At 55.9% G+C, this 25672-nt stretch overlaps 4 protein-coding genes across 5 annotated transcripts; 1 reads left to right on the top strand and 3 right to left on the bottom strand.

The window, feature by feature from the left end:
* Nucleotides 1-337: 337 nt before the first annotated feature.
* On the bottom strand, nt 338-5641 carry RAB7B (RAB7B, member RAS oncogene family). Of its 2 annotated transcripts, XM_065854627.2 has the most exons (7): nt 5500-5641; nt 4491-4719; nt 3439-3500; nt 3167-3293; nt 1967-2182; nt 1531-1656; nt 338-1072 (listed from the first exon to the last, which is right to left on the bottom strand). In XM_065854627.2, the coding sequence occupies exons 3-7, from the start codon at nt 3489-3491 to the stop codon at nt 992-994; spliced, it is 603 nt and encodes a 200-aa protein (XP_065710699.1). In that variant the 5' UTR covers nt 3492-3500; nt 4491-4719; nt 5500-5641; the 3' UTR covers nt 338-991. The 2 variants fall into 2 exon arrangements, with proteins under 2 accessions (XP_065710699.1, XP_071673731.1); XM_071817630.1 differs by lacking the exon at nt 5500-5641 and having other exon boundaries at nt 3439-3526; nt 4491-4575.
* A 2175-nt stretch (nt 5642-7816) lies between these two features.
* CTSE (cathepsin E) lies at nt 7817-10492 on the bottom strand. Its single transcript, XM_065854547.2, has 7 exons — nt 10375-10492; nt 9365-9483; nt 9070-9269; nt 8713-8835; nt 8478-8619; nt 8284-8382; nt 7817-8052 (listed from the first exon to the last, which is right to left on the bottom strand). Exons 1-7 carry the CDS (start codon nt 10490-10492, stop codon nt 7888-7890), a joined length of 966 nt encoding a protein of 321 aa, XP_065710619.1. The 3' UTR covers nt 7817-7887.
* Nucleotides 10493-17125: 6633 nt separating this feature from the next.
* Nucleotides 17126-25413, top strand: RHEX (regulator of hemoglobinization and erythroid cell expansion). The gene is made up of 6 exons (XM_065854860.2): nt 17126-17142; nt 17620-17708; nt 18331-18438; nt 18705-18766; nt 19052-19246; nt 25082-25413. Exons 1-6 carry the CDS (start codon nt 17126-17128, stop codon nt 25223-25225), a joined length of 615 nt encoding a protein of 204 aa, XP_065710932.1. The 3' UTR covers nt 25226-25413.
* Nucleotides 21907-24009, bottom strand: AVPR1B (arginine vasopressin receptor 1B). Its single transcript, XM_065854650.1, has 2 exons — nt 23034-24009; nt 21907-22205 (listed from the first exon to the last, which is right to left on the bottom strand). Exons 1-2 carry the CDS (start codon nt 24007-24009, stop codon nt 21907-21909), a joined length of 1275 nt encoding a protein of 424 aa, XP_065710722.1.
* Nucleotides 25414-25672: the final 259 nt, after the last annotated feature.

Below are 25672 nucleotides of genomic sequence, written 5' to 3'. Positions count from 1 at the left end.
AGGGAATAGTTAATGCCCCTCTTCTCCAAATATTAAGGGACAAATCCTTTCCCGGCCGGGTGCCCAAATAAACAGGCTGAGCGTTGCGTAAGGAGGGAGGTGGGAACACCTCTGCATGCTTCTCTGGAGACGGGCAGGGTAATGACAGCACCGCGGCCCCCCGCACCCCCAGCCCTCGCTCGGGTTCCACCCTGTCCATGTGCACCCGCTGGCCCCGGGTGCTGCACCCGTGTTGTCCCCAGCTGGTGTCACCGAGTCTGGAGCTGGTGTCAAGATTCTGGAGCCCCCACTCTGTCCTCCTGCTGCCGGACCACGGGAGTGTTTTGCGACACATGTATATAAATAAAAATGAAATATTTAATTTTTTTTTGTTTTTTTTTAAAGAATTCCTGACAAAGTGCTCTACTGAGGATCCTCACCGGTGTGGTGGAAGGTGTCTGATAGGCGGGTGTGCATGACAGCAGGGGAAACTGAGGCACAGAACGGTTGCATGCACAGTGCTGACCCTACAGGGGACCCGGTTGCTCTCAGCCCTGTGCCGTGGCCACCAGCCCCACTGCTCCCCCCACCACAGCCCTACGCACCGTGAGCGCCCGGAGGGACCATCAGCCCGTGTGTCAGGAATGGGCACCCATGGGGCCAAGGTCATGGTCACCGGAAAGTCACCAGCAGCATGGCCCGGCCCTGTGGCACCGTCACTGCAGGGGTGTCACCCACTCGGGTGCCAGATGGCAGCGGATCGAGGGGGACGGGGCCACCGCGGTGTTTTGGGAGGCTGCTGGGTTGGAAGAGCAGCTCCGGAGACAGGGGAAGCAGCAAGTCCCGGGGTGAGCAGCTGTGTGGCCCTGGTGTGCCAAGCAGTGGCCGTCCTGTGTCCTGGCTCAGCCAACATCTGTGGGGCGGGCGGGGGGCACGGACCCCCGGGCAGGGCTGCAGCATCGCAGGGTGCTGGGCTGGGCAGGACGGCCAGAGCACAGCAGCGTGCCCGGGGTCAGCAGCAGCTCTTCTTGGGCTTGTCGTTGGGAGTGAGCTTGATGGAGTCGGTTAAATAACTCTCCAAATACCCTTTATGCTGGGAAAAAACAGAGGGGAAAAAGGGTGAGTGACGTTAGCAGCCTGAGTGGACAGAAGGATCTGGGAGCACGGGTTCCGTCCATGATTCATGTTTAAAGACAAAATCCAGGGAAATGCCACCCGGCCCAGCCGAGGAGCAAGGCCACCCGCTTGCTTGGCACGGGGACACACATGTCCCCGTGGGGTGGCCGCTAGAGGACAGTGCTGCCTGCTGCACGCTGCTGCACACCATCCAGGGCAGGGAGGAACAGCCATTCTTATTCTTTTCTAACCGGTTTAAGGTCTGTTTTAAGAAACGAAACACTGATACACTTCTCTTTCCTGGGGCTCTCCTACGTGTTATAAATGGAAGATATTCTACACCAGAGGGTGGGCTGGGAAGGTCTGCCAGATCATTTTGGGGGGGCGGCTGTGTCCGGCTCCCACCCGAATCGCTGCTGCGGGCGCGATACTCACTGTTATCAATGCCTGCTTTGCGAGGGTCTCGAAAGCCTCTGCAACATTGATGTTGTTCTTGGCGCTGACTTCAAAATAAGGGATGTCTTTCTCCTTGCACCAGGATGAGGCCGTCTCCTTGGGTACCTGCGGGACAGGAGGATGGAGCCATGACACAGCCCTGTGCAGGAGGGGTGGTAGCGGGGACCCTCCTTGCCTGTCCCAGCACCGTGGGGTGAGGACAGGGTGCAGGCAGCAATCTGAGATGCTTAATTCCTGCTGCCTGCAGTGGGGACATCTCTGTGGCAAAAGGTCCCCAGCAGCTCCGCACCCGGGAGCCCTGGATTTCACAAGCATGGCAAGGAGGCTGGTTCTGCAGGCTGATCAGTGCCCATAAGACTTTGGGGCACTAAAGCATCCAAATCCACTCACCCCACTCTCTCTCCTCCATCCTTACCTGCCGATCGCAGATGTCTATTTTGTTCCCCAGCACGACCATTGGGAAATCTTGCTCCCTCGGGATGACCTTCTCTAGGAAATCGTCTCTCCAGTTGTCCAGGGACTCAAAGGACTCCCTGTCCGTCACGTCGAAGGCCAGCATGCAGCCATCTGAGCCTTTGTAGAAGGTCGACACCATGGACCGGAATCGCTCCTGTCCCCCTGTATCCCAGATCTAGGGCAGAGAAGGGCACAGGTACAAACGCATAACATGAGCAGCATGGGTGTTCGCAGCCCCGTGCTCTGTTAAGCCCCAGGGACCAACTTCAGGCAGTGCCAGACCCCCAGAATTTGTGTGAGGCTTTGGTATCACAGAATCCCAGAATGTCAGGGGTTGAAGGGCCCTGTAAAGCTCATCCAGTGCAATCCCCCCATGGAGCAGGAACACCCAGCTGAGGTTCCACGGGAAGGTGTCCAGGCGGGTTTGAATGTCTGCAGAGAAGGAGACTCCACAACCTCCCTGGGCAGCCTGGGCCAGGCTCTGACACCCTCACCAGGAACAAGTTTCTTCTCAGATTTGAGCGGAACCTCCTGTGTTCCAGTTTGCACCCATTGCCCCTTGTCCTATCATTGGTTGTCACCCAGAAGAGCCTGGCTCCATCCTCCTGACACTCCCCCTTTCCATATTGATCCCCATGAATGAGTCCCCCCTCAGCCTCCTCTTCTCCAGCTCCAGAGCCCCAGCTCCCTCAGCCTTTCCTCACACGGGAGATGCTCCACTCCCTTCAGCATCTTGGTGGCTGCGCTGGACTCTCTCCAGCAGTTCCCTGTCCTTCTGGAACTGAGGGGCCACAACTGGACACAATATTCCAGGTGTGGTCTCCCCAGGGCAGAGCAGAGGGGCAGGAGAACCTCTCTGACCTACTGACCACCCCCTTCTAACCCACCCCAGGTACCATTGGCCTTCCTGGCCACAAGGGCCCAGTGCTGGCTCATGGTCACCCTGCTGTCCCCAGGACCCCCAGGTCCCTTTCCCTTACACTGCTCTCTAATAGATCCTTCCCCAACTTATACTGGAACCTGGAAATTCATTCATGGATGCTGAAAATCAGGCCCTGCCAATCCAGTGCCCCACCTCATGACACCAGGAGGCATCTGGGGACAGTAGGACACGGTGGGACTCACATGCCCGTGGGATCAGGCTCCCAGCCCCACTCACCTGCAGTTTCAGGGGGGTGTTGTCCACCGCCACGACTTTGGTCAGGATGCTGGCCCCCAGCGTGGTGCGGTAATCCTCGTAGAACGTCTTGTGCACGTACTGGTGCAGGAGGGAGGTTTTGCCCACGCTGGCAGGAGGGAAGGGATGCAGCTGAGGCTTTGCCCAGCAAAGTCAGGCTCAAAGGGTCAGGAAAAGCAAGGACAAGGGCTGCACACCCACAGGCTCCCAGGTCAGTGCACACATGGGGTTTCCCTCCCAGTGCCGCTCCTTACCCCAGAGCTCCTATGATAATTATCTTCAGATCCACCTTCTTGTTGGCGTCCATGGACGGGCCCTGCAGGACAAGAGGGGCTCACCCGCCTGCGGGGATGGGACCAGCTACTGGTGTGGTGCTGGTGGAGGTGTGGGGGCAGCCACTGCTCCCCGTGGCCTCTCTCTGCTCCCACCCCACCGCTGGGGGCCCCGGACATCACCGTGTCCCCACAGTGTCCCCAGTGTGTCCCCACTGTGCCAGCACCCTGCGGCACTTGCATCCCAGTGGTTGGTGGGGACAGAAATCCCCACACAAATCCCGTCCCACGTCACCGCCCAGTACTGGTTCCCGAGGTGCCGGTGCACGTCCAGACACGCCACTGCGCTGCACCGAATCATCACCATTAGCAGCTGCTGCAAGCAGCTTCTCTCCCTCTCCCTCAAAAGTGATTTTAAACCTGACACACACCAGGTGTCCTGGGGAAAATTACGTTTATTAAAGAGACCACGGCCAGCTGGACTGTCCTGGATGCCCTGAGTCCAGCCCAGGGATGCCACCCAGCCTGGGATCACCCTGAAAGCTGCATCCCCAGCATGTCCTGGCATCCCCACCCACCCTCACACAGGAGCCCTGAGCACCTCCAGCAAACCCCCTCCCCAGTCTGGGACGAGCATCCTCGGGTGGTCTCAGCAGCCCCGGCCGCGGCGCAGATGGAAACACTCACCGGCAGCCTCATCCCTGCATTTTTCCCCGATGCGCTGGCCAGCCCGGCGCCGTCCCCCTTGGCACATCGCCCCTGCCAGGGTGGCTCTCGGCCGTGGGGTCCCGGCTCCCCCGCAGCCCCTCTGCCCCCCAGCCTGGCATGGGCAGCATCCTTGCCACAGGCAGAGCCTTGTGCCTCAGCATGCATAAACCTTCCAGGCTTTTTACCAGCACCAGACAGCTTTTTTTGCAGGCTGGGCGTTTTTAAACTCAAAATGGAGTTTCCCCACATTTTTGCCTGTCACTCCGGGGGTCCCCTGCTCAGCCGTGTTCCTGGGGGCAGGAGGGGCCGCAGGGCAGCGCACTCACCTGCCGGGGCGTCCGTCTGATGGGCCGCCAAGGCTCCGGGCTCCCGTCCAGCCGGCGTCCCGGGGAGGGAAGAGTCGAGAGAGGAGGATCCCGTGCAGAGCGGCCGCCCCGGCGCTGGCTCCCGCCTGCGGCTGCGGGGCCCTGCGCTCTGACATCAGCAGGAAAAGGGGCCGAGATCCTGCGGAGCTGGCGGAGCAGCCGCGGGTGCTGGGATGTCACAGCTTGAGGGCTGAGAAGGGCAAGAGAGCAATGTTACCCTCATCCCCTGGGGTTTGGGATTGACTTTTGACCTCTCGTCTTGCTCAGAATCCCCCTGATACCCTTTACCTACCTCCCCGCAACCCCTTATCTGTGTTCCTGCCAGGGGATTCTTCAGGACTGAGAACAAAAGCCCAGCGGGGCTATCAGCAGCATCCCCACAGCCCACGGGAGCCACCCTGGACTTTGCTCAGGCAGATGTGATAGCACAGGATGGGATAAACAGGAGCTGGGGACAGTGGGGGGACAGTGGCAGACGAGGTGGGGCTGGGGGCTCAGTGTGGCAGAGCGGGGAGCGGAGGGACAGGGGTCCCTTTCGGGGGCTATGGGGTCAGTGGAGCTTCACCTCCATTAGCAGGCAGGAGGAGAGGGGCAGGGGGGAGCAGAGTGGGATCTCAGGGAAGATCGCTGCGCTCAGCAGGAAAAAACCCTCCTCCTCCTCCTTCCCAGGTGTAATTTGGAGACCTGTCTGGCTAGAAAAATCTGTTTCCCCCCACCCCAGGGCAGGCACTGGGAGGAGCTGGGCTGAGGGAGGAGAAGCACATGAGCCAGTTCTCACCGGCCGTGGTTAAAAGGCTGACATTTCCCCGAAGCAGGTCTCTCCTAATCCCTGTTTTCAACCTGTTTGCATCGTGCTGCTTCACCTTTGCCCTTGGAGCAAGACTCTTTTGTCCAGACTCCCTCCTGGACGACTTCTGCCCTCGTTCCTCTCCGCGTGTTCCCCCAGCCCGGTGGGATGGACATTGCTCACCCGGTCAGATGATTGATGTCTCTCCACGCCGGTGGAGATGGGGTTTGTGGTTGCGTTGCTGCACCCGATGCCCACGGCCACTTCTGCTTTCGGGCGGGAGGGGCTGTACCCACCCGGGCACCCAGCCCCAGCTCAGCGCTGCCTCTGGCTTTTGTTTGGTTTCACAAGAAAAGGGATTTTCCCAGAGCTCCTGCTCTCCTCACCGCTCCCGGTGCAGCCATGCGAGCTTCACCCCGGATGACGGTGGCAGGAGTGCTGGTGAAGAGGCAACGGCCAACGTGCTGCTCAGCACCTCCCGCAACCACAGCTACAATCCTGTCCTGGCTGCTGCACCACGTCAGCAATTCTGGGGAAAAAAAGCATGCTTTTTGTGCCCTGTGACTATGAGGAAGATCTTGCAGCAAGGCAATGATGAAACACCAGCTGAGGACTGTCACGTCTAGAGAAAAGTTTTGCGTGGGCAAGGACAGGATGGGGTGTTCCCTGCGACGAGGCTCACAGGGCAGTGAGAGTGAGGGAAGAGGAAGAAGGCAAAAGGTTTCCAAGTGACCAAAGTGTCGCAGCTGTTAGGCCACCTCCGCTCCCCAGGGGACAGCAGGAGCCCAGCTGGTCCCTGCTTGAATGCTCAGTATTTGCTAGAGCAACATCCCCTGAGCATCTGCAGTGCATTGGGATGAAGGCTGGAGAGGACCCCCCAAAACCAGCCAAGGGGCCATGGGAACCTCTGGGACCCCAATAGCACATGGCAGCAGAGCCGTCCTGGTCAAGTCCAGGCCAGGCCACCTCTTGCTGCTGTCTGGGGACACTGGGTGGTCCCTTGGAGCTGGATGCTCTCCCCATGCCTATGGCTGCGGTGAGGGGCTTGGTGCTCAGCAGCACCTTGGAGTGCTAAGAGTTAAACTGGAAGAGGGAGAGGAGACCTTTGTCCAGCTGCCTCTGCACCTTATCTGGGTCTTGCCTGGGGAAAGCGCAGCTGAGGTGAAGTCAATACAGGAACCGGTTACAGAAACCATATGTTGGTCAGTGGCACGATCGATGTTTCTGAATAAGGAAGATATTTTTCTTTATTACAAATGACAAGGCTGAGCCGCAAAGTTTGCAACCAGACCTGAGTTTTCCAGCACTCTCTGCCCCACGCCTGATGTCTGCTCCAGTCTGGGGAAGATGCAGCAGCCACGAAGCCTGGGGACCCTGGCACATCGACGCCAGCTCGGTGCAGGGCCTGGCTCAGTATCAGGCAGGAAAACTGAGCAAAGGCACCGATAAAAATAACCCTTCTCTGTGCTTCCCTTTCTCGCTGCCTTCCATGCGTGCCTGGGGATGCATCATGCGTGAGCCACTGCCGCTCGTGCTTGCTCCCGCATCCCTTGCGCTGCCAGCAAGGCACATGCGCTGCAGTGACTCACAGGGAGCCCCACGGCTGGCAGCACCCCCAACCCCCCAAAAACCGCCCCCGGACCCCTGGATCCCCACCCTCTGAGCCAGCCCAGCACTGGCTGCAGAGCTTGGCAGCTGGTTCGCCCTCTCTTGCTTTGGGCACCCATTGATTGCATTGTCTTTGCAAGTGCCCCCGCATCCCAAGGATGGAAGCAAAATTCATTGGAAATCACCAGTTGTTCTGGGAGTTTTGTGGCACAGAGAGAGCCCCAGGGTCTCTCCAGTGTTATTGTCACCTTCTTGTTTATCTGTGCCAGCTCAGGTTGCTGAAGAGCCACATTTTCCCAGTGAACTTGCTGCTCCTGCCTGCAGTCATCGCCTTGGGCTCAGTGGGATGCTCGGGGATGCCCAGAACCACCTCCGGGGACTTTCTGCTCTACCTGGACCAAGTGTCCTCTTCTGCCCCTGTGGAAATCCCAGATAAAGACCACAGAGGCCGACCTTTCCAAACCAGCGCTGCCCAGGGGCAGCAGCATCTCCTGCACCACCGAGGCTGCATCCAGAGCAGGGACACTCCGGTGACACCAAGCCCTGGCAGTGCCAGGGAGGCACTGAGAATTTTAGCCCCCTCGGGAGGAAGGCAGAGGCCAGGGAAGGAGAATTTAACACTCCAGTGCATCCCAGCCGAAATCTGCAGGGTTACTGCTGTGCTAATCACAACACGAGCATGGCAGGCTTTGTTTTATTAAAGCTTTTATTGACCCTTTTTAGAAATTAAAAAACCAAAAGAGAATCTGCAAAGCAGATCACAGAGGTGCTCGAGGCTTTTTTACATTCATTATGAAATGACTTCCTGGTGTGGACCAAACTTCGTTGGGGCTCTTCAGCCGCGGTCCCCGGGTGTCTTCACCACCTCTGGGGACACCGGTGCAGCGGTGACATCCCCTGCCCTGCCCAAGGGCAGCAGCCCAGTGGCTCCATTCCCCTCCTGCCCCATGGGATGTCACAGCCCTAAGGGACAGTGGGGGCCAACCCCACCCTGTTATTGCCACGGTCAAAGACGGAGTAAAACTGACGGATGAAAACGTCACCCAAAATCCAGAGGGGTCCATAGGGAGGGGCGATGTCCAGTCCCTGGAAGCCACTGGTGCAGAAGGCCATGCCGTCGCTGTTCTCCTGGGGAAGGAGAAGGGCAAAGCTGGGATGAGCTCAAGAGCCTTGTGCACATGGAGACACGCAGGAATGGTGACTGTGGGTCCCATGCATGAAGCAATGGGGCTCATCAGCTGTCGGGACACGCGAGTCAGCTCCCGGGGTGGCTCAGGGCCACCCTTGTCTCCAGAGCCACGTTTGCAACCCGGCGGATGGGAACTGGGGGTGGTGGCAGCGGCGGAGCTGCAGTCGTACCACGAGGGTGTACGCCTGGGCGCTGAGCAGGTAGGGGACCCCGTTGATGGTGAAGGTCACATCGGGCATCACGTCGAGGTTGCTGCACTCCACGGCGTACTGCAAAACAGCAGCGATGCTGCTCCACGGGAACCCTCCTGGTGGGGTGGGGGTCCCAGGGCTTTGCCCGCTCCTTTCCCCATCCTCATTCTTACCTCTCCATCCACAGGTGTGGCACCGATATACTTCTGCAATACTTTGACATCCTTGGTGGGACCTGTGATGAGTGACGTCCCGGTGTCCACGATGGCCTGGCAGCCGTTTGTGCAGAAAGCCACTGTCCCCGCCACCTGGATGCTGGATGAGGAGGAAAGAGAGAAGGAGCAGGAGGGATTTGTCCTGTCCCCCCGCCCTAGGCCAACCCTGCTCTCCCTCCCCAGCACCACTCACTTGTCCAGCTGGATCTGCCAGTACCCTTGTTGGGTGACTGGCACCCAGTTCAGGGTCCCCATGAAACGAGAGGGGTCGAAGCCACCAAAGAGCAGCTCTCCTCCCAGCGAGGATTCAGGGTTCCTGGAGGGAGGAGAAGACGTGAGGGATTTTCGGTCTTTTACATCACATTTAAATGGGTGGATTTATATCCACGCACTTCCCACAAATGCTTAGGGTCATTTGCCTTATTCCTGTGATACTCAGTTTGGTACAAAAAAAACCCCTTTACTATCCCAGTAAAATATCATAGCAGCCCCCCGAAAAAAAGCAATGCCTGAGTATAAGCAACAGCCTGGAGCAAAGCTGCGTCCATACGTGCTCAGGTAGACGGAGAATATGGGCAGCTCCACCAGATTTTGTGCCATCATGTTGTCGAAGACAGGGGTGACTCCATCCACGGCCAGCGAGGGGTAAGCCAGCCCCAGGACCCCATCAAATGGGGCATCCAGGAAGGCTTTTCCCGGCTCGCTGATGCTCTCTGCAAACTGCTGGTTGTTCACGGTGAGGCCCTCGACCTGCGGGGAGGAGGAGGATGCTCGATGGTGATGCTGAGTCTGTAGGTAAGTCCCAGGCACATCGTCCAGAGCAGGAGAAACCAAAGATGACTCACGACTACTTGGTCAGATCCGATGACCCCTGTCAAACTGCCGGTCCCGTACTGGATGGAGAAAGGCGTCCCTATGGCCTGGTACGTGCTGGACTGTGACGGCTGAAACCTGGCGTGCTCGGCTGGGGAAGGAGATGGGAGCTGTCACCAGAAATGCTGTTTATCCACCAGGGGTGCCGGGAGCCCCTGCTGTGCCTGGTGGCCAGGACCGGCCTCCGAGCAAACCGATGGGGCAATGTGGCACCGCCGAAACGCCTGTGTCATGGACACGCTGCCGAGGGAATGAGCTGCTTGGGAGGCAACAGGGCGTGAAGGTGTTTTGAGAAGGGATCAAACTTACCCCATTTCAACCTGCCTGGGGACCGTGAGGTTTGCTAAGGGGAGCGAGATCAGCTTGTGCAATATTTTTATGAGACCTGAAGATCAGCATTGCTGTTCCTCTCTCACAGCCCCATGGGCACTGCTGTACCCAGCTATTTTCCCCAACCTCCCTGGGGCTCTGTTGGAAGCACTTGGAGCCCTGGGGCTGCTCAGAGATGCTCCGTGGTGTCCCCGGGCAGCAGGGCTGGACCCACTGGGACCGGCTCATCGCCGAACAAGTGTTGTCCTTGTCACCCGCGGAGCCCTGGGCGGCCAGCCCAGAATCACCCCATGGTCTCTGTGCCTCCCAGCCCCTCGCTGACAAGCTGTATTATGTGCTATCCTCTGGGCTTGTTTGTTTAAAGGCTCTCTCATAAGAATGGCCTAATGAGCACGTCCGAGAGCTCCCGCAGGCTGATGCTGCAGGTGGTGCGATTGCTGCCCGCGCCTGAGCAAGCCAACCCGCTGGGGCTCCCCTGCTTCCCCCCTGGATTTCTGGTGTGTGTGTGTGCTTTGGAAAGCTCAGCTGGGTAGGGAGGACCCCAGGGTCCCTGGGCTGTGTGTGCTGGAGACCCCACATCTTCCCTGGGGACACCGCAGGTTGTCACCCAAGGTCCCACTGCAGCTGGTTGATCGGGGACCCCCCTACTCACCGCAGGCTTTGCTGACACAGTAGACGGACGGCACCCAGAGGTTGGAGGAGCCTGTGTCGAACACCACGGTGAAGTTCTGGGGGGGGGTCCCGATAGAGATCTGCCCAAAATACTCCATCTAGCAAAGAGCGGGGACGTTAGCCATCGGCACACCAAGAAAGCCCAGCAAAGGGGACCCTGTGCCGGGGTGGCTGCAGAGAACTGATGGGGTTCGGTGCAGGGGATGGCTGGCACCAGGGCAGTGTTTGATCTGTCAAGGTCATATCGTGCCAGGTGAAATAAAAGGAGTCAAATATTTAAGGAACAACAAGGCAAGGCGAGAGCAAAAGGCAGGACAGTGGGCACGGGCACCATCCTCTTCCTGCTGGATTCGGCGCGAGGCTGGGCCCTGAGGGGACCCTCATCTGCAGGATGCAGCCAGGGGCAGGGGCTTGGGGACAGGACCCTCATGCTCTGGGGAATGGGAAGAGCCTGGGGAACACCCTCCCCCTCTGGCTCTGTGTCCTTGGTGATGGGGTCTTCTGTGGTGGGCGTAGTTTTGGAGGAAATCTGCGTCCCCTTTGTGTGCCCGAGAGCACTGAGAGCTGGGAGAGGGCTGGCAGCGCCTGCCATGAATGTGCTTCCTTGTCCCCAGCCATCATCACATTCCTGGGAACAAAGGAGCGGGCAGGAGCGAGCCCTGGCACGCCGGGCAGGGGCTGCAGGGTGTGTGGTAATGGGGAGAGCTTGCTGGGAAGGATTTGAGCAGTGGGGACTAATAACGCAAATGAATAATGTGCTTTTGGGGTGTACGCAGCACAGTGCTGGGACTCAGCACCCCTCGGTGCCACCGTGCTTACGTCCAGGTAGTTGATGAGGGGCTCGCTGGTCTCGGTGAAGGCGGCGCAGTCCTGGCTGTACTGCACCATGTCGAGCCGGTGGGTTTTCCAGAAGTGGGACAGCTGCCCGCGGTCCCGCAGCGACTTCCGCAGAGAGCGGTGCCGCGTCAGGGTCACCCTGCGGAACAAAGGTCCTGGTCACCCGGCTGGGGACACCCTGAGGGTCCCAGTGCCACCAGGATGCAGGTGTGTCCCGCATCCCCCGTGGCGACACTTCCTCGCCAAGTCGCAGCACAACAGGGGATTTGATCTGTTTTAGGAGGCAGGAAGTCAAGGGTAAAGCTGGCGGGAGAGCCCGCATATACCAGTGCAGGCCTGATTGCAGCCGTGGGCTGGGAAGGAGCTTAATGTGAGTGAAAGAAAAAGAGCCCCAGGCTGGGAGAGGGGATGTCACACCGGTGTTTTCTGCACCGTCTGTTTGCACAGCCCTCGGCTGCAGCCGGCAGCTCATCCCGCAGACCTGGCTGCAGCCACTGCTGCTCACAGGAGCTGCCCGGGGGGATGGAAGCGGCCGCGGAGCCAACAGTTTGGTGGGAACAAACCAGCAAAGCCCTGTGTGGTCCCTGTGTGGTCCCCGCGGGGTCTCCACATCCTCATGCAGCTGCAGGGTGTCCGTGCCGGGGAGCTCAGCTCTGCAGCTCATCACTGCACCAACCCTGGAGCAAACCCCTCGGAGAGCCCCGGGAGCTGGGGTGCACCCTGGACACCCCCTTACCTTTTCAACCCGCTGGCCAGGGACACGCAGAGCATGGTGAGGAGGAGGAGGAGGACGAGGAGGTGGTTCATACCGACGACTTGGCCTCGGCCGGGCTCCGCGGGTGCCGGCAGCACGGCGGCACCGTTCTTATACCAACAGGTACACCCTCAGCAGCGCCCGCGATAACACCCCTTCGAATGTCAACACGGGGCTTTGGCAGCGAGAAATGAATCACTGGCCACATCCCAGGCGAGGCAGAGTGGGTGCAGCGGGGTCAAGTTTGTTCTTGTGGGCGAGGGGCTGGTGGTGGAGGAGCAGGATGGTGCACGGGGACGTGGCGGGAGCTGGGCAGGGTCACTTTCGCTGGTTTTGGGGGCAGAGAAGGTGCCATGGCAGGAGCAGAATGAGGTCTCCATCCTTTTGCCAGCCCTGTATGCACCAGGAATCTCGCAGCCCGGCTGAGCTGATGGACCCCCCCCAAAACGTGGTTTAGTGACAGCGTTAAGGGTTGGACTCAACAATTTTGAGGGTGTTTTCCAACCAGAATGATTCCATGATTCTATAAATGCGCTGGGGAGAGTGTTTCCCCTTTCCTTTGTCCCACAGGCCCCCCAGGCCCTGCCCATGGCCATGGGGTGCCCCACACACAGCTGCCAGTGGGGTGCACAGGAAATGATGATTTTTGAGCATCAGGCAGTTACTGAACAAACTCGAAAAGGCAAAGACTAATTAGTGATGAACTGGGTGGGAACCTGCAACTTTCCCTTTCAAACTGTCAGCAAAGCAGGGTTGGGAAGAAGCGACTTCGCGTGGGCGACAGTGACAAGTTGCCTTCCAGCCATGAATGGGCTGATTCTCGTTTAACACAGGACGGCCGCCTCATTAAGCCGTTGTGAATGCAAATCAAAAGGCTGCTAATGAACAAATCAAGCCTTCAGATACAGCGGGGAGGCGAGCGGGGGTAGGCGAGGCTTTTCTTACTGCCACCATCTCTCCGACGTGGATGCTTTGCTGTTCTTGTGGTTATTTTCCATATTTATGGCCCTGCAGTAACTGGTGTGGGGTGGCACAAAGGGAGGTGTTTTATTAAACCTGGTAGGTAACATTCATGTAGGTAACGGGGTTTCTATGCTTCGCATGGTTCTAATCAAATTTCTATTTATCTCGGTTAGGCTATTTTATCTAATTAAAGTCCTCGCCCTGGGAAATTAAAGCCCTCGCCGGTGAGGCACAGGGACCGGGGGATGTGAGCCCAATGGGGCCCCTGCACCCCAAGAATGGGGGTGGGCTGAGAAAAAACCCATTGGTGTCTCCTCTTGGGGGGGCCTCGTGTCTCCATCCCCGGGAGCTGTTTCTGGGCTCCTCCTTTGGCAGCTTTGTGGGGAGATTAAGCTTAAAAACCGTCTCATTCAAGGTTTGTTCGGCAGGAGCTGGAGCCGCGGGCACGGCGGAGTGGGCGCTGCTGGCGGATGGAGCCGCTCTTTCCAGGTCAAGTGTGAATTCCCTGCACTTCCCCGTGCTCCGGTTGGCAGCTGCAGGGTTTTATTCCAAGCAGCCTTTATACAAAGTTATTACCTATTTCCCTGCAGTTTAACGTACCATCTCTTCTTATGCTAATCATTTATTCATACAAGGGATTAAAAAACCCCAATAACTTCCTGAAACAAACCAAACCGCAGCAAGTGCCAGATCAGCTGAAAGCAGCAAGTTGAGTGCTCCAGACGGGGTTTATAACCAGAAAATCCTGTAAGAAAATCCAGCCTGAAGGGTCGTTGGGCTTCTGAGATAAACGTGAGCACAGATGAGCCAAGTACTTTAAGCGAGATAGTTTATTTACTGGAAAAGACCCCCAATTGGATCATGATAATCTGCAAACTCGTGACGGTAGATTCAGCATTAAATATGAAGATTAAAGAAATAAAGAAGCCAAAACCTTCAGTTGGAAATGTTTGAAGTTAAGCAAATCTACTTCTACTTTTATTTAGCTATTTTAAAGGTGATTTTAGACCCCAAACCCTTAAAAGCACATCAAAAAATTGATTTCAAGTCAAGTTCTTCTTTCTTTCAGGAGCCAGTGCAAGATTTGGTCTGATTTGTCTAGAAATCTGTGAAAGAAGATTCTGCTTCATATGCATTTGCAGCAATGTTTGAAAGACTCTGTAATGAAATATGACCTACAGCAACATCCCAGTAATGTATGGCCTATATATAGTCCCAAAGTGTATTTTACCCCATCCAGCTTTACATATTGACCCTCATCTATGTTAGAAATAGGTTTTGCACCTTGTGCAGCAAACGTGCCCCTTGCTGCCGCCGTGTATGGCGCTTTCCTCATTTTAAGAAACCTTCTGTCAGGCTAAAAATACATTATCTGTGTTCTTTTGTTGTATTTCCTCTAGTTCAGCCACTTCCACGATCAGCTCTGATTCAACTCACACCCAAGTAGCATTTTCCAAAAAGCCTTTATTTCTTTCTTTATCAACTATTTCTTCCACATTCATCTGTTTTACATCACTGAGCACTTGAAAGGGCGAAACCCCGCAATAGCAAACACGCATTAAAAAGAAATAAAATAAAAACAAGCAAGCTTCAGTTAAATATTTACCCGTGGCACAGAAGCTGTGGGTGAAGCAGGATTCAAGTCCCCTTGTGATGGAGCTGAGGGATGGTGCCAGGGGATGGGGGACCTGCTGGAGACCCCAAATCGCAATGTAGCTCCTGGGGGTACGTTGAGTTTCTCAAAACCAGAAAGTCCAGGGGGATTCATGGAGATGCTGGGATGTTTTCTCCCCATGGAGGAACACTCTGGGAGCCTGGGGGTGATGGAGATGTTGCTGCAGCATCTCCAGCTCCAAACCGCTGCTTCAGTGTGAGGGCTGTAAGATCAGTTCCTACCCCAGCGCTCCCCAAACCTACAGGAACACATCCGCGATTCTGCACTGCTATTGAGTGATACAGCAACTTACTACTGACCACAACATTTCTTTAGATAATGGGCAGATGGAGGCCCATTCACCCCCCCCAGACACCAAACCATGCCAGGCTCTCGGCCCCTCTCCTTTATGTTTTACAGTGCTTTACCCCTAGAGAAGACTTTTGCTTGGAAGCACCTAGAGCACAATTTGGGTGGCAGCTGAGTTGTGGGGGGCTGATCCAGCTCTGTGCCCTCGGGGACCAGTCTGCTCCACCACCCGAGTGTCAGCTGCATTTTAGAACAGAGCGGCTGGAAGATGGAGCAGGAGGCAGAACTGCCCGGGGGGGATCCAGCATCCCCAGCCCCGGATCAGAAGCGGATGCAGAACAGCAGAGTAACACCTAAATTTATTTAAATGAGCCAAGAGAGCGTCATGGAACCTCGCGTGGGCTCGTTCCTGCCATCGCCATCGGGGTCGAGCGAGACCGCATCCGGCACTGAGCTGCATCCGCATCGCCGGACCAAAAATGCTGCCGAAATGTCCTTAATTCCTGCACCTTCCATGAGTCCATCTGCCTCAGTCCTGTGGGGCAGGGAAGGTGCAGGAAGCTCTGGTTCCCCAGGTAAAACACTGCTGGATTCATTGCCCAGGCCATTGCATGCGATGCCTTGGAAAGCAGCGGGTTTGCCCAGCCTGGGCTTTAGTCTTAGCTTAGGGTAGCAAGGCCTGACTCAAATGGGATTAAAATAGTTTGAGGCATTCCTGTGCTTTTGCTTACCTTCAGATTGAGTGTTGAAACCTTGAATTCCCCACCCGCCGAGCAGGAGCACTTTACAAGCCTTGACTTCAATAGAGCATCTTGCTTGAGAAAGGGTTAATAATATGCTGGGGGGGGGGAGGCTCACAACGAATTACTTGATAGACCAAAAAAGTACATGTGCTGCCAGCTTCTTCCTAGCCGTTATCTTCAAAACAAATATTTCAAGGCGCGTATGCGTATCGCCTCTTCGATCTCGCTGTACCCACCTCAGCAAAGAAGCTGCCTGCTGCTGATGTTTGGATTTGGGTCTTATTTTGCAATTTCCTTTTGAACAGCTCATTTTTCAGATTGCTATCTGCTGCAGCAGCCTCTCCTGCCCCGCTATAGGAAATGAGCCATTTGAGAAGGATATTTGGGGACAGAGCAGTTCAATAAGGGAGGGGAAAAATTCCAGCAAGAGATGGATTTTTAGCTTAGCAGTTGCCAAACTGGGTAAGTGGAATTTCGCAGGAGATTGGTGAGGTTATTGGAAAAGCTTTTGATGAATTACTCTTAGAAATATGTCATAGAGGATATTATAGAATCTGATCCATAGGATAGACAATGCCTTTGTTCTATCTATCATCGATCTATCTATCATCGATCTATCTATCTATCTATCTATCTATCTATCTATCTATCTATCATCTAACATCTATCATCTATCATCTATCATCTATCATATTATTGTAGCTCCTTTAAACTTTAATCATTGTATCAAAGCTTTAGTTGAAGATAGTCCATATGTTAGCCATTTATAAACAGTAAGTATATAGGCATCGAGTGAAAATTGAAAGTGTTTTTTTGCCGATGAAAACTCACAAAAATACCTCCGATTGTTGTCCTTTGTTATAGATGTCTTGAATATTATGGCTAAAAGTGCCAAGCCAAGGAGTCCAGTTCAGGCATATGTGTATTCTAATTATGTCCCTTAAGCCCGCTTAACTTCAACAGGATTTAAGCGCTCACCTAAAATTAAATCCGAGGTGTTTCGAATGCAGAGGTGTTGACTTTTCTGGCTGGATCTTGACCAATGCAAGCACCCGATACCAAACCCGTGGCCTTCTCTGGGTTACTTTCTTCTATGGGTCCCTTTTTTCCAAGAAACGTGAGAGCAGATTAAAGCAAGAAGAATAAATTTCAGTTCTTGCCCCTCGTGGTGGAGCCCAGAAGCTCCAATCAAGTATCAGATATGACCGAGGCAGCAGCGTATAAACCACTAAGCTCAACGATAACGGCAGGGCCAGCCCGCGGCCGCGTAGGGCTTGCACAGACAGCAAGAATCCCCATTTTACATCTGCAATGTCAGACCGTTCCTTTCAAGCCTGATCTTGACGTGGAGCAGCGTGCAGCTCGGTAGGACCGTTTTTGGTTGATTGTCACCAGGGTCTCCTGCCTCCCTCTGTCCCTGCCGAGACCTCCAGCGCGTCACCGGCCACCGCACCGACGCCGGGCAGGGAGGATGAGCCCTTGCGAGTGGTGAGTACGACATGGCAGGGGGTGCTTTGAGATGCTCTAAGATGGACGGATAACCACCCCATTTCCTCAGTCCTCGCTCGGCTGCGGGGGTGCGGTGCCGTGGTCCAGGAGCAGCGATGGAGCGTGGGGATGTCCCCATCACCAGGGACGGTTCCGTGTTCTCGCGGGGCAGCTGCGTTTGGAGGACACACAGCCTGATAAATGGCTTGTGGATTGAGCAGGAGCCATGTTTGCGGCTTCTCTCTTCTGCTGGTGATGAGGCTTCCGAAAACCCTTCTTAAGATGGGCGCGCAAAAACGAAGTGCGAGGGGCACTAAGTCAGTTTTGAAAATGAAGCCTTGGATTTTTGGGCACATCGCCTTAAAGACAAAAAGCGAAACCCTTGGTCTAGAACAACGGCAGCCCAACAGTACCTGAAGGATTGATGATAATTTGGTTATTTCTTTCACTTAGACGAAATACTTTTCTCTTCGTCAGGTGGGTGCTTGTTGCCATCTCCGCTGTCACCTTGATCCTATATAGTCTGCTCTTACTGATACTTTACATCATGCTCAGCAGGAAAATAGGTAATTTACTGTCCCATTGGCTTTACCTGTTTTATTCCTTGTTCTCACTCGCAATCATCCAGTTCAGAGAGCAAAAGTCATTTACCCAAAGCTTCAACAACCCCTGGTTTGTAAAGCGCAACCGAGTCCCCTGTTCTGGGTCTGGTTCCCTGTTTCAAAATCATTTTCTTTTCTTGCTGTTGTTAGTAAAGTGGTGGAAAAATACCCTCAGAATCCATTTGCAAAATATTAACTCAGATGAAGCTGTGATTTCCAGCAGGAAAATTTTTCAGGGGAAACTGCTACCCACATTTGCACCTAAACAAGCTCCACTTGGTCTGGTGGGACAAAGTGATCTTGAACCTGCCAAGGAAGAGGCCCTGGCGGTGTGATTTAAAACTGGAATCCTTCATTGTGGGAGAACAGGGCACGCACTTAATCATCTCAGCAATTGAATTGATAGATATTTGCCCGCTCCAATAAAAAATACTGATTATTACCGTGCCAGCGCCTTGCACTGAACTGGCTTTGCTGTGGGGCTGTGCTGGGGTTCAGGGGGTGGGTGTGACATGGCATGGGGGGCGACATGGGCCCTGGGCGGTGCTGGGCTGGAGGATGGAGCTGATCCCCCTCTCGGTTGCAGAAAGCCGTTTGTGCACCCAGCGGGTGAGCAGCGGCCCCGCGGCACAGCCCCGGCAGCCAGCGCCCGCATCCGCCGCAGGGGAAGGGACGCAGAGACCGACCTACGTGGGTAAGGGGGATCCTACAGCCACGGGGGTTTGTCCTTTAATATAACTGTACAGTATTGCATTTGTGCAGTCCTCTCTCCCTTAACCGGGCATTGGGGTGGAAGAAGGAGCAAGCGGCTGCTCCAGGCTCCCCAGGGAGGGATCACACTGGTGCCTTTTGGATTTTCAATTTTCACTCTCGAGTGTGTTTGCTTTTTCACCTTGGTTATTTTTTTGTCCTTTAACCCCCCAAGTAGTGCTGGAGGTGGTAATTTTTCCTGTTTTTAAGGGAGCAGCGACACGTCTTCAGAGACCTCGGAGGACTCGGACAGCAGCCCCTCCTGCCCGCAGGTACGGCCGCGGCACGGAACCTTTCCCAAAAGAGCCTGGAGACCTCCCGAGCAGCACCGGGGGGAGAAAACACATTGAACCAGATCAAAATACCAGCAGTGAGGCTCGGGGGTGGTTGTCACCTGCCATAGGCAACGCTCCCCATTTTGGGGGAAGTGTCCCCTGGGCTCAGGGACATCCCTGGGCGCAACCTTGAGCAGCTGCAGGTTGTTGTGCGGGTTCAAGGGCAAAGTCACCCCGTGGGGATGCCGCTGCCTGACCTCCAGTTTGTTTCTGCTTCTCCAGGGCCCTCGCCCAGAAGAAAATCTCAATTACACATCCCTGGTGTTCCCGGGAAAAGCCCGCGGGCCGGGCTCCACTGAGGACTACGAGAACATGAAGACGGGGGCAGACTACGTCAACGTGGACCCCAAAAAGAGGAACGCGGATTTCTGGCCCTGCACCAGCCCCGTGGCGTCCAAGACTATCGAGTACACCGAGGTGAAGCTGTGACTCCCGGGATGCTGCTGGCGGGGTTTGGGGTCAGAACCTGCTGGGACGGGGAGATGCTCAAAGCCACCAGCAGCCATGGGCTTCTCTTTCTCCTTTCCTTTCCCCTTCCCCTCAGTCAGCGCCTGGCACGGGCTGTTGCCTGCCAGCTTTTATTCCTTGTAACACTCCAACCCACCAATACAATTTGCTTGGTAATCTGCTTAAATGCACCACTGTTCCTGAAGGCTGCTGAGCGTGGGATGGCGCAGGGACGCGTTCCTCCTGCCCAGGCTGAAATGGGCTCTCCACTTTGGTGTGACGGCCCTTTTTTTTTGCTTCATGAAGGCAAATGAAACATCCCCCCCACTTCTTCAAAATGGGATGTGATTTGGTGAGGGAAATGTAGTGGTTTTCAAAATACCCATCAGAACTGGCTGGCATCTCAGCTGAAACCCATAGTCATCAGCCCAGCCGGTAAATGGCCAAGGGTTCCCCAGGGGATTAATATCCCAGGGGGTTTATATGTGTGTCCCCCCCTTGCTGGAGGAGCTGGGCTGGCTGTTGGTATCTCTGGGGGAACAGGACTGGACCATGAGTTTCTACATGAATGTAGGTATGTGAAATCACTCTGTTTCTTGTGGAAAGGGGTGATGTTCCCTGTCTCCCACCTTTTGCTTTTCCTGCTTTGTCCCCTCACTGACTGCCCTGGGTGCAGGAGGCAGCTGATCCCCAGCAGAGCTGCAGGGTTGGGGTCAGTGCCCTGGGCTGGGGCACACGCCATCGTCTCCCCCTCCTCCCATGATCTTACACCATATTTCACACTTTCCTTAAGTACTGGTTTAATACCCAGGGGACTTAGAGTACAGCACTGTGATTTTCTTCAAGAAAACAACGGGTTGGGGGCTCTCCAGCTTGCGGAGATAAGCTTGGGGTTGTGAACTGAATATTTATCTGACATTTGTTGGGTCACCTCCGTGCTCCTGAGGTCCAGGAGAGCAGGTACCCATGGCTGGGACTCTCTGCCCTTGCTCTGCCGCGGCGATTGCTGCTGCAAATGGGGACCATTCCCTCCCACCATTCTGTACTTTGTTATGATTTTTTTGTTAAGAAATAAACCTTTAAGTTGCTGGGGAAAGGGAGTTGTGCAGTAGTTGGGAGCTCTCGTGGAGCTGCTGTCTCCCAGCACAGCCCCTGGTCAGCATCAGGGATGGAGCTGCCCCAAGTGCATCTCAAATTGGCTCAGCAGCTTTAATGAAAGGTTGTGAGACGATTGATTTGGTATCGATCCTGGGGTGGGTTTTGTGACCTTGTTGTGCAGATCTGGCCCAACTTGAAGGGCACATGAAGGAAAATGTTCAAAAAAAACCCCAAACAATCTCTGGGAAATGTTGCTAAAGGCCAAGAGAGATGGGTTTATGGGATTGGAGATGAGGTCAAAACCAGCTAGTGGGAGTTTCTGGAGAAACTGATTCAAATGCTTGGTGATTAAAAGGTGAAAATAATTGAAGATTTCAAAATGCTTCAGAGATTTAGTCTCAGATAATAGGGAGAATAACCCACTGTGCAGGGAATTCAGTACCTTGCTCTCTAGGGCACTTGCACATCTCCCACCGGCAGCTCTTAAGCTCAACTCCCAGAGCAAAAGGATGCGCTTGCCTGCCTCACTTGTGCTTTCCTCTCCAACAAACCAGCTCTGGGGAGACCCACAACATGTGGGGCAAAGGGCGGGGGGCTGCAAGGCCACGGCTCGCTGCCGGCCACCCCTCCATCTCTGAGCCCTGGGTGGTTTTGGCATTTTAATCTCTGCTAAATAAGACAAAAGCCGCAGCAATTTGAGAGCAGTTCTTGCAGGGGATGCAGCAGCTGCTGACCAGCTTGGAGCAGCCCTGCACAGCGGCTGGGGGCTGTGAGTAAACCTGATGGAAAGTACCCGGGCACAGAGATACGAGCTGCCTGAGCTGCTCCGAGCGGCTCTTGGGTGGTGTTGGCGCTGTATTTCAGATGCTGGCACCAGTGCGGTGCAATACACTGTGCAATAGCAGGAGGGCTGTGCACAGCAGGGTTTGTGCCCCATGGATTTTGCTCCAGCCCCAGGGAGGAGGGCAGGGGGTCCAGCTCCAGCAGCAAAAAGTGAGGATATGCAGCTGAGGGGGGAGCGTGTGCTGTGCCCCAGGGCCTGGGAAAGCTGTGTCTGCGTTTTGTGCTCTGCCAGCAAAGCCCTGGGGATGGGAGATGAGTCACTGGCTTGCAGGGAGCTCTCAGCAGATGTAGCCACGTTGCCTCCTGCTGTGCTCAGGCTGCTTTGCTGGCAGCTGTTAAACACCGGGAGGCTGGGTCTGCGTGGTGCAGCGTCCCTTGCTGGATACCGGGATTGTGAGGCATTTCTGAGGAGAGCAGCCAGGCAGCGAGAGGTTTCCTAATGTACCGGGGAGGAGGATGCTGCGGTTGGGCAGAGGTTGATGGGGCCCTCTCCGTCTCCTCCATGCACACAACAGACGCAGCAAGCACACAAGGACAAGGTGGACAGCGATGCTTTCACAGTTAAGCACCCACCTCCGTGCAAAATGAGATGCTACGAGGTGAGGAGCAACACAGCTCTGCAGTAACAACGGTGTCACGCCTGGTGGCAGCTGTCCCCGTGGAGGGATGCGCCTGGGGACATCCACAGCCTAGAGCGTGCCCGACTCCGTCACCACCTCCTCGCAGGGTGGGTCGAAGTCCTTGGCGTTGTCCCCGTGCAGGGGGAGGTTGGTGGGGTGGCTGTGGCTTAGGATGGTGGTTTTCCTGCTGCAGAGGCTGCCGGTGGAGCCCTGTCTCCGCAGCCGGGGCCGGGGGCTGCCCCAGCAGGACAGGCAGCGCGCTGCGTCCTGGAGCAGGTGCCCGCTGAAGAACATGTAAATCCAGGGGTTGCAGCAGCTGCTGAGGCTGGCCAGCAGCATGGTGATGGTGAAAGCCACGTTGCTGGACTCTGGGAAGGCAAGGGAGAGAGGCGAAACATCCCTGGGCATGGGCTGTTCAGGGTCCCCAGTGTGCAATGGGCAGGAGCTTTTTTGCTCAGACACGTCATTTGCCCCATTCCCACCCCGTTTGACCGACATTTCTTTGGCAGGAGAGTTTGCAGCAGGGCAGGCAGAGCCGGGCTCTGCTCTTGGCTAAGGGTGCAGGTGGGTGATGGACGTTCATGGGAGCACATCCTCAGGGACAGCGCTGGGAGATGGGACCCAGCGGCTTTCGGACCCTCCTTCAGCCTGTTTGCCGGCCAAACCACCCCCCAAAGGCCTTTCAGTCTTGGGTAAAGTTCCTTCTACCCACAAGTGGGCGAGGAGAGCTATGGAAAAACTTCCAGAAAACGTCAGCCTATGAAATCAGAAATGCACTTCTGAAATCTCTGCAGCTTGCTCAGCAAAAGCCTTATGGGCACTCAATGCTGCATGTGAAAGACCCACTCAAGCAGCCAGGCTGCTGCATGGGGCACAACCAAACCCCTCCTGCAGTCACATACCAAACACAGCAGCTCCTGAAGCAAGTTCCCACGTGGCAAAGATGTCCACAAAACATCTTTACACACCCTTACAGGTGAGCGTCAGAAGCCATTGCTTTCCAGTGGATTTTCTGGTGAAAACAACTATTTGACTCTGCAAACTCTATAAATAGTACTGCGGGGTAAATCTGTAGCCCTCCCCATCATTTTTAAAATGACAAATAACAGACAGCTCTCATTTGTTAAATACGCGATGGGCGCGCTGTGTGCCTCGGGAGCCCAGGGCTGCAGCCCGGCACCCCCACCGCTACTCACCATCGTCGGGAGCATCCTCATCCCACACCGACCACATCTGCATGCTGAAAAACGGTGCCCAGCAGGCGACGTAGGCCACCACGATGACAAACGTCATCTTCACCGTGCGGATCTTGGCGCGGGAGATGGTCCGCACGCTGCTCACCCGTGAGCGCTGCCCGCCGGGGCATTGCCCGCTCTTCTCAGAGGAGCAGGGAGCGGGAGGAGCGGCTGCTGCCGCCCCCCCCATGACGAGGGCACCGCTCTGGGTCTTGCCTTTGAGGTTCTTGCAGATCTCGTAGCAGATGAGGCTGTAGCAGATGGTGAGGATGCAGACGGGCAGGATGAAGATGCACAGTGTGGTCCAGGTGATGTAGGCTCGGGCTCCCCATGGGTACCTGAAGTCGGCCCAGCAGTCCAGCACCCCCGAGCCCTGGCGCACCTCCTGCAGGGAGAAGATGAAGATCTGGGGCAGGCTGAGCAGGCAGCTGAGCAGCCACGTAGCCCCGATCATCACGTAAGCCTGGCGACCGGGCTGCTGCAGCGTGCGCAGCGGGTGGCACACGGCCACGTAGCGGTCCAGCGTCATCACGATGAGCATGTAGGTGGAGGCGAACATGCTCAGCACCTGCAGGTATTTCACCGCCCTGCAGAGCGGGTCCGGCCCCAGGAAGCGGTACGTCACCTCCCAGATCAGCTGCGGCAGCACCTGGAAGAGCGCGACGCCCAGGTCAGTCAGCCCCAGGTGCAGGATGAAGAGGTGCATCCGGCTCATCTTCCTCCTCAGGCGGTACATGGCCAGCAGCACCCCCAAGTTGCCCACAGTGGCTATAGCCAGGATGGTGGCCAGCACCCCGATCTCTGCCTTGGCCAGCTCCTCATCCCGGCTGTGCAGGAGGGTCAGGTTGGGGTCCCCTGGCAGGGTCTGGGGGCTCAGCAGCCCTCGGCGGTGCCCATGGCTGCCCTGGGTGCCGTTCCAGCCCCAGCCCAGCTCCATCCCTCCGGGAAGTTCTGCAGGAGCGCAGCTCTATGGGCTGTTAAACCCTTCTCTGCCCCCCCAGGGCTGAGCTCTTAGGGTCTGTGTTCCCCTGAGCACCACTGGACTGGCTCCTCTGCCCCTGGCCAGGGACAATGGATGTGCCTCCTCCTGCGGTCCCCACCACCGGTGCCGGTTGTCACCTCCTCTCTCTCCTGCAGCCCAGCATCACCCTAATCCTGTGCTGTGCAGCTGCAATTCCCCTCTCCGGCTGGGCTGCTCCATGCAAATATTCCAGATAAGCAAAGAGGTGCAAGAGCTCCTGGCTCAGTCCTTAATCTTCCTCTCATCTGCACTAAACATCCCCAAATCCCCATTTCTCCCCGGGCTGCTCATCTTGCACATCCCCTCTCTTCCCCACGCCGGTAGATTGAAGGGGAAAGGCGAGTCCTCTCCACTTTTTAGCGCAGTCATGTAACAGAAAATGCTACAGAGGCTGCATCTCTTTGACCTTTTGATTCTAAGAACAGCAAGAGCCAGGTGAGCGGAGTCCGAGCACCGGTGTCTGTGTGGAAAGCAGGATCTGGGCTGCCGTTTTATAGCCCGGCAGCTCCGCGCCCCGGCTGGCCCGTCCTCCCAGCTGTGCCGAGCGCTGCAGCCGCTTCCCCCAACCCTCTCTTGGTGATGCGATCGTTGGGCTTTGACCAAACATGATTTCTGGGTAGATCTGAAGGCTGCGAATCCCGCATCCCCTCTTCTGCAGTGTGTCAGGGCTGGGGGCTTTGTGCCCCTGATTTGCGCTGTCCCTACTAGTCAGACCCCCCCCAAATCTCTGTCCTGAGAGCCTGGACAAGGGGGTGCAGGTCCCCCCGAGCAGCAGGAGCCAGACATCCATTTGCTTTGTGCAGCTGGGGCTCAGCCCTGCAGCAAAGCCAGTGGAAACTTCACTTACTGACACCAGGTCCTGTTTTGATCTGCTGTGCCTTTGCTTCTGTGCAGGGAGGGGATGGAGATCGGCGCTGAGATGTGGCAAAAGCCCGACTCTGCCTGCTTAGTCCCCCGCTAAACGCTGTCGTTTTACTCCATCCGACAGAAAACCGCCTCGGGGGTGGAGAGCAGGATCCTGCCCACCCGCAGAGCAGCCCCTGCCTCGAGTCGTCGGCCTTTGCTCCATCTCTCATCTGCACGGAGCCTGGAAAGAAATCACTGGGAAGGAAAAGGTGAAGGGGAGAAGTGAGCTGGAGAGACCCCAGCAGCTGCAAACTGTACACGAGGGGGTGTGTGGGGCAGGGGAAAGGACAACAGGAACACCTGCAAAGGGCAAATGTGCTGTGAATTGCTGGAAATACAGATGAGACTATGGATTATAGCAGAGCTGCAGCTCAGCACAGGGCCAGCAGCTCCCCTGCCTCTTCTCTTCAAGTCTTTGATGCATCTTCCCACAACCTGTGCAATTGCAACGTATTTTCATTGCCCATGCATACAGATATGTGTCTCCATACACAATTTCACTCTTGTTTTGCAACATTGAGGCTTTGTGTTTCCCTTACCTGCTATTTCAATAAAAAATAAAGCCGCTCATCTACTGCCGATGGTTTTTCCTTTCTGTACCGGGGAAAGACAACAGTGGCAAACAAAAGAGAGGCACCGACACGGGCACGTTCCCAGCACTTGTCCGCTCGAC

This window comes from Patagioenas fasciata, chromosome 21 (genome assembly GCF_037038585.1).
Source record: "Patagioenas fasciata isolate bPatFas1 chromosome 21, bPatFas1.hap1, whole genome shotgun sequence".
NCBI classification, from domain to species: Eukaryota; Metazoa; Chordata; class Aves; order Columbiformes; family Columbidae; genus Patagioenas; species Patagioenas fasciata.
This window is presented reverse-complemented; position numbering and strand designations above follow the sequence as displayed.

Coding starts and splice junctions, on each gene's coding strand:
- RAB7B (XM_065854627.2), bottom strand. CDS start 3,491: ATGGACGCCAACAAGAAGGTGGATCTGAAGATAATTATCATAGGAGCT. Junction 1,657..1,966: donor TAGACATCTGCGATCGGCAG/GTAAGGATGGAG, acceptor CCTGTCCCGCAG/GTACCCAAGGAGACGGCCTC. Junction 1,073..1,530: donor CAAAGCAGGCATTGATAACA/GTGAGTATCGCG, acceptor GTTTTTTCCCAG/CATAAAGGGTATTTGGAGAG.
- CTSE (XM_065854547.2), bottom strand. CDS start 10,492: ATGGAGTATTTTGGGCAGATCTCTATCGGGACCCCCCCCCAGAACTTC. Junction 9,484..10,374: donor CTGTGTCAGCAAAGCCTGCG/GTGAGTAGGGGG, acceptor CTCCTTCCCCAG/CCGAGCACGCCAGGTTTCAG. Junction 9,270..9,364: donor TCGGATCTGACCAAGTAGTC/GTGAGTCATCTT, acceptor TCCTCCCCGCAG/GTCGAGGGCCTCACCGTGAA.
- RHEX (XM_065854860.2), top strand. Junction 18,439..18,704: donor GCAGAGACCGACCTACGTGG/GTAAGGGGGATC, acceptor CCTGTTTTTAAG/GGAGCAGCGACACGTCTTCA. Junction 19,247..25,081: donor AGACTATCGAGTACACCGAG/GTGAAGCTGTGA, acceptor TCCATCCGACAG/AAAACCGCCTCGGGGGTGGA.
- AVPR1B (XM_065854650.1), bottom strand. CDS start 24,009: ATGGAGCTGGGCTGGGGCTGGAACGGCACCCAGGGCAGCCATGGGCAC. Junction 22,206..23,033: donor TGAGGATGCTCCCGACGATG/GTGAGTAGCGGT, acceptor TTGCCTTCCCAG/AGTCCAGCAACGTGGCTTTC.